Here is a 7200-nt window from a genome sequence, read left to right on the forward strand (position 1 = left end):
GGCCGGGCTCAGCCCGAAGAGGAGACATGGGACCCCCTTCCCATGGGCTCACCACCTGTAGGAGGGGCCAGAGGGGTCGGGTGCATTGTGTGATGGGCGGCAGCCGAGGGAGGGGACTCTGGCGGTCTGATCCTCAGCTGCAGCTCTTGGGATGTGGAGTGTCACCTCTCTGTTGGGGATGGAGCTGGAGCTAGTGTGTGAGGCTGAGAGATTCTGGCTAGAAATAGTCAGTCTCACCTCGACGCATGGCTCTGGTTCTGGAACCAGTCTCCTTGAGAGGGGCTGGACATACTTCCACTCTGGAGTTGCCCACTGTGAGAGGCACCGGGCAGGAGTGGGCATACTTGTTGCCCCCCATCTCGGCACCTGTACATTGGGGTTTACCCCGGTGAACGAGAGGGTAACCTCCCTCCACCTACGGGTGGGGGACGGGCTCTGTCTGTTGTTTGTGCTTGAAGGCCAAACAACAGTTCAGATTACCCACCCTTCTTGGAGTTCTTAGAGGGGGCACTGGAGAGTGCCCCTCCTGGGGACTCCCTTGCTCTGATGGGGGACTTCAACGCTCACGTGGGCAATGACAGTGAGACCTGGAGGGGTGTGGTTGGGAGGAACGGCCCCCCCGATCTGAACTCGAGTGGTATTCTGTTGTTGGACTTCTGTGCTCGTCACGGATTGTCCATAACGAACACCATGTTCAGGCATAAAGGTGTCCATATGTGCACTTGGGACCAGAACACCCTAGGCCGCAGTTTGATGATCGATTTTGTCATCGTATCATCGGATCTGCGGCTGTATGTCTTGGACACTTGGGTGAAGAGAGGTGCAGAGCTGTCCACTGACCACTACCTGGTGGTGAGTTGGCTCCGGTGTTGGAGGAGGATGCCGGTCAGACCTGGCAGGCCCAAACATGTTGTGAGGGTCTGTTGGGAATGTCTGGTGGAGTCCCCTGTGAGACAGAGCTGTAACTCCCATCTCCGGCAGAACTTCGAACACGTCCCGGGGGAGGCAGGAGACATTGAGTCTGAGTGGACCATGTTCCGTGCCTCCATTGCTTATTGGAGCTGCGGCCGCAAGGTCGCGGCGGCAACCCTCGAACCCAGCACACCTTCGATAAGGGGTGCTGTCAGGCTGAAGAAAAAGTCCTATCAGCCCTTTTTGGCCTGTGGGACTCCAGAAGCAGCTGATGGGTACCGGCAGGCAAAGCGGCATGCGGCTCGGGTGGTTGCTGAGGCAAAAAACTCCGGCGTGGGAGTAGTTTGGAGAGCCCATGGAAAAAGACTTCTGCACGGCTTCGAGGCGATTCTGGTATGGATGAGGATCAGTGCCTCCAAATCCGAGGCCATGGTCTTGAGCCGGATCGGGGGGATGTCCTGGCCCCAAGTGGAGGAGTTTAAGTATCTTGGGATCTTGTTCACGAATGAGGGAAGAAGGGAGCGGAAGATCGACAGGCAGATTTGCGCAGTGTCTGCCGTGAAGCTGGCGCTGTACCGGTCCGTCGTGGTGAAGAGAGAGCTGAGTCAAAAAGTGAAGCTCTAGATTTACCGATCAATCTACGTTCCCACCCTCATCTATGGTCATGAGCTTTGGGTCATGACAGAAAGAACGAGATCGCCGATACAAGCGGATTTCCTCCGCAGGGTGGTTGGGCTCTCCCTTAGAGATAGGGTGAGAAGCTCAGTCATTCGGGAGGGACTCAGAGTAAAGCTGCTCCTCCTTCACGTCGAGAGGAGCCAGTTGAGGTGGCTTGGGCATCTGGTCAGGATGCCTCCTGGACACCTCCATGGTGAGGTGTTCCTGGCACGTCCCACCGGGAGGAGGCCCCGGTGGAAGACCCAGGACACCCCGGAGGGGCTATGTTTCTTCATTACAGAACGGCTGGCCTGGGAACGCCAGGCCAGCCATTCCCTGGCGTCCAGGCTGGGGAGAGGGGAAAGTCTGTGCCTCCCTTTTGAAGCTGCTCCCCCTGCGACCCGACCCCGGATGAAGCGGAAGAAAATGGATGGATGGTATAACACCACATGGGTCGATTTTTTTATTATTATTATTTTTCTAAGGGATGAGGCGGGCATGCATCAGACAAGCACATAACAGAAAACTGTGGCCTTCTTCTCCAATTTATTACCTGGGGATATTGTATTAGCTGACAGAGGCTTTGATATTAAAGACAGTGTAAGAGTGATGTGTGCTGAGGTCAAAATGCCATCAATCACTAAAGGGAGATGTCAACTTGTTGCTAAAGACATTGAAGACACACGAGCTTTAGCTCACCTCAGAATTCATGTGGAAAGAGTGATTGATTGCATGAGGAACAAATACAAAATGTTACACAGAACTATAATAATTAGGTTGCTGCTTACATGTCAGAGTGAACAGGTTGTACTTCTTGACAAGATTGTGTTTGTGTGCTGCAGCTTAGTGAACATGTGTTCTAGTGTGGTTGCAAAACCTAATGCAAATGAAACCTGCAGATAATATGCAACTGCAATGCTGCACTGTTGATTAAAACACAGATTGGAAAAAGATTTTCTGCACTCATTATTTCTGAAATATTTGTACAGTTTTATGTAAAATGTAGATAGTAAAAAAAGAAAATTGTATTTGTTCCCCTCATTATTTTGTGTTGAAATATGTGTACAGTTGGAAGTGGCTGTTTTCTCTCATTTAATAATTTAATGTGGTAAACATTCATGAAAGGTTTGATTCAAGCACTTCAAAGTTGCATGTAAGCAGGTGATGAAATTAATCACATTTTAAGTAAAAATTTGACATTTAAAATATTTCAGGTAATAAACATACATGTAATGAAAGATTGTTTTTAAATAAACATTTTTATGTGATTAAAGTAAACAATTATATAATCAGACATTTTACAGTAAACATTTAATGTAATAAACAAACCAGATGAAAGAGCCCTTCTTTAAACATTGAATGTGTAATTAGACATTTCAGAGTAAAAGATAAAGGTGTCAAGTAAATGTTATGAAATAGATCACACTTTAAGTAAATATTTGTTGTATGTATTTAAGATATTTCAGGCAAGAAGTGAACATGTAATGAAATAGATCCTGTCCTAGAATTTTATGTAACTGAACGTTACAGGTAACAAATGTGATGATCATCATATGAACATTTTAAAAAAATATTTTTTAAATATAAAATTAGTAAAAAAAAATAATTAAAAAGGGGTCAAAATGGAATAAAAATGTGTGCCTCATCTATACAGTTTAGTAGAATAATTTCACACAGATTTTGAGTTAATAGGTCACATGACCTAGAAGCTATTGAAGAGAAATACAAAATTTTGACTACAAAAACAGTTAAAAAATATAAAGTGTTAAAATATAATAAAGATGAGTGTGCCTCATCTATACAGTCTAGTAGAACAATTTCACACTGATATTGAGTTAATGGGGCACACGATTTGGAAGCTATTTAAGAAAACATTTATTAATATTAAAATTAGTTAAAATATTGAATATGACTTAAAATTTGAATAGAGGATAGTGTGCCTCGTGTAATAGCATGAATTACCACGTTTTTGTATCAGTTGGTCACAAGGCAAGGCATTTATTTATAGGAGAGTTTGGTTCGGAAATTTACGGCCCCATGTGAACCTCCAAGCGCTTGAGGAGGGAGCGGTAGAGAACAGCTGGCCGAAATTAGCGTTCATAAATCAGATCAATCTTGAGCTAAACACCCCTTACTCCACAGAGCGCGAATATCCAATATCCAACTTGAGAACAACTTCACTGCGGTCGGTAACACACTGAAAACGCTGGGATAAAGTTTGTTCTTGGTAAAGATTAAAATCAAGAATTTAATCTTGTGATTAAATTCCCTTAATCACAAGATTAAGGGAATTTCTTACAAAAGGCTTTCTTCAAAATGAGCTATGTTGTCTATGCTTATTTATTTATATATTTATAATCTAACTTTCCAAGTTTTTTTTTCATATCCATTTTGATATGTAGTTAGGATGTAGAGGGGCTTGTAGAGCTCAACATGCCAGAACTTTTACATCATCTGTATGACTCTTTCATATTTATATCATAAGATGTTGTCATGCAAAACTACACTTTAAAAAAATGACTTACTGAGGGATGCTCTCATACTCTTGTGTAGTGATATAATCCACCTCTTTCACAAAGTTCCTGTTGATCTTCTTAGTCTTTTCTGCCCAGGCTGGCTGATTATCTGCTGGCTTGTTGTCCCTGCAAACCAAATATAATAACTGTCAAACATTCAAAGCTACACAATAGATCCTTATGGTTGCTCCTACCATTTTTCAAGGGGGGCACCCCGTCCTGCCAACAAGGCCACCACAGTTAAATCAGGGGTAATGCACACCCTTGAAAATTAACCCCAATCCCCCTCCAACATTAAGTCTCTAGGGGAAACACTGCCATCAGATATTACAGTCCTACAGGCTTTATTTGCTACCCCACCAAGCTAAGTATTGTTCATTTATTATAGGTTTTTTTATTTACCAGTATCAGTGATGGCAAAGATGGGTTAAAGAGTCTCTTTGGTGAAACACTTAAGACTTTATAGTTGGTGTAGGTATTGTTAATATCTCTTCCAATAATACAAAATTGCCTCAGATTACTTTCAAATTTCCTGTCAACTTTAAACATTTTTAACTCAAATAAACGGTAGGCTGCTGGATAGCTTCACTAGCACCTCTACAACAGAGTTTAGAGTGTTTTCTGGGGGAAACCCTGAAACGTTGAATGAATGTAATCAAATACAGAATATTATGGTCAACTAAGAGTTAGTGTCCCCCTTCATGATGTTACAGTAGGACAGTATTTATTTTTACTAATGATGATTACTGCATTTTAAGGTTTCTAAAATATTGAAGCTCTCAACAACATAAAAAGTTTTATTTTTTTAAGAAAAAACAAAACATTTTCTAGACTGTAGATACAACAGATGCTTCTTTTTCTTATTGTCACGAAACAAGTAACTTACTATACAGATACATGGCAACAATGAAAATGATAAAATAACCCATACAAAATATATTAACAGCTCTTCATATAAACAAAACAAGAATTTCATTATCTTCTTACTTGACTGGACTTTTCCTTTTAGGAATGTGTGCGGGAAAGTTGTCCTTCATGTGCTGAACACTCTCCAGATAATTTTGAAATAACTTCTCAAGTTCCTAAAAGCAATAAAAGCATGGTTTTTATTTACAACAAAGCAGAGGCACAAGATGAAAAATGACTAACTTATTTCTGAAACTGTCCTGTGAATTCTGAATATCAAGCACTGCTCATTCACCAAACACTTCAGCAAAAACTTGACCTTCAGCTGCAGTAGTTGCTCTTTCTGCTGATCGACACATTTTTCAAACTCCTCCAGCATCCTTCCAAGTCCCAATACTTCTTGTCCCAGTTTCTTTATCTTCTGCTGGGGCAAGTCTAAATGTGAAGAAGAAAAAGCCCAGTCATAATTTCAAACATAGTTTTATATGGTTGCAACTAACCAAAACACACTGCCATACCAGCAGCGGATAGATCCAGCATGCACTGTAAGGATGAGAGTTTATTCTGAAAGTGTTGGTAGATTTCTTCCAGGTCAGCCATTGTCCTAGAACACAGACATTTTAAAATTATTCACAATGAAAATAAAGGTGTAGATCAAGAACAAAGGAAAATGTACAGTGAGCAAATACCAGCACAAAAGCCCAAACTGTGAAACCTATTGAGAAGCAGATTGTATGATAAGAGACACCTTTCTTCTAGTTAATGGTAACTGAACAGCATTAGTAGTTCTTGAAAGCACTTTACACTACAAGACAGATCTGGCGATATTTAATTGGACAATAAGTAATCATTGCTTTCTGAACAACAAAATAAATATTCTTAAAGGGTAAAATCAAAGATATGGATATTTAGATTTTAGGGAAGCAAAGTTTCCCATCATAAAAGCCTTAGGTGAGTTAGGATGTAGAGGGGCTTGTAGAGCTCAACATGCCAGAACTTTTACATCATCTGTATGACTATTGTGCTGGCCTGTCATAACTTTGGTGCAAGCAGCAAAATATGATGCTTACATATGCTGAATATGTATAGACAGATATAACAGCCATCTGCTCTTTGGCCTTCTGATCCTTTCATCTGGAAACTCACTATACAAAAACAGTTTTAATGGCATACTGAATTGTAATTTAATAACTCTATATCAAAGTGTTATTTATTTTTAAATAAATGCACAAAATCCAACCAACATTGGTTTTAACCGAGGGCCTTTAAAAGAACCTGATCGCCTCCATGCCAACTCGCACTGATGCAGCAATTAATGCAAAAGGAGCCTCGACCAAACACTGAATGTATGTAGCTTGCTGTACAGTACATGACCACTTTCAACCTCACATTTTTAAAAATAAATTTTTAATAATCAGATACATTATTCAAATTTCCCGTGAAACCAAACTTTGGGTTTTCCATTAGCTGTAATAATCAAATTCAACAGAAATAAACATTCCGATTTCGTGTGGATTTTTACTTTGAAAGGTGAATCATCAAAATAAATTACCTTTTTGATTAAGCGTACTTTCATATAGGTTAAGCTGTACATACAATTAGATTATATCTGGCCTTCAGGCTCAACAGGTTTAAATTCAAACTCATGAATAACAAGATGCGAGGCGAACATGTGAAAAGGTCTTTTGCTAGTGATGATTTTGTGGCGTCTTCAATAGCATTCTACCATCTCCTAAGGACCGTATAGTCTCATCGGATAACTTTGCTCTAATTTCATTTGAACACCAGCTAGCTTTAAAAAAAAAACGAAATTGAAAACAACGAATGTTACTCGACTTTTCAAGGAGAAATATATGTATTCTTCTGCTCTAAACGAAACATAGAGTAAGCAAATATTTGAACATAATACTATAATGTTTTCTAGCTTATTTATGTGCCGATAAACGTAAAAAGAATCCTAATAAAATCCATACTTACACAAACCACATACCTTATTTCCAAATAAAATAAACATAAACAGATATTTCCCGGTTTATTTGAACGCTAGCTCAGGTGATACGTCAAAGGTTAGCGCATGCGCTGTGGTGCTGTTGCGTTCAATGACACTGGGTAAAATTATATTATATATATATCCTCCTGACCTGACTACCAGTAGTTCATTTTTGACCTCTGTAGAGGACATTTCTAAACTTGAATATCTCCCACCCCC

General features: G+C 40.6%; 1 protein-coding gene across 3 annotated transcripts in view; it reads right to left on the reverse strand.

The window, feature by feature from the left end:
• ska1 (spindle and kinetochore associated complex subunit 1) overlaps positions 1-7115 on the reverse strand; it is an 11042-nt gene extending 3927 nt beyond the window's left edge. Inside the window, exons 1-5 of one of the 3 annotated variants that reach the window (XM_016666538.1) lie at positions 6982-7115; positions 5510-5595; positions 5287-5426; positions 5073-5167; positions 4095-4211 (exon numbers count right to left, since the gene is read on the reverse strand). In XM_016666538.1, coding sequence (XP_016522024.1) covers positions 4095-4211; positions 5073-5167; positions 5287-5426; positions 5510-5591 — 434 coding nt within the window. In that variant the 5' untranslated portion in view covers positions 5592-5595; positions 6982-7115. Of the gene's footprint in view, positions 1-4094; positions 4212-5072; positions 5168-5286; positions 5427-5509; positions 5596-6968 lie in introns of all 3 variants that reach the window. The other 2 variants (XM_007542880.2, XM_016666537.1) reach the window with 2 other exon arrangements.
• Positions 7116-7200: the final 85 nt, after the last annotated feature.

The sequence above is a fragment of the Poecilia formosa genome, unplaced genomic scaffold (assembly GCF_000485575.1).
Source record: "Poecilia formosa unplaced genomic scaffold, Poecilia_formosa-5.1.2 Scaffold737, whole genome shotgun sequence".
Taxonomy (NCBI): domain Eukaryota; kingdom Metazoa; phylum Chordata; class Actinopteri; order Cyprinodontiformes; family Poeciliidae; genus Poecilia; species Poecilia formosa.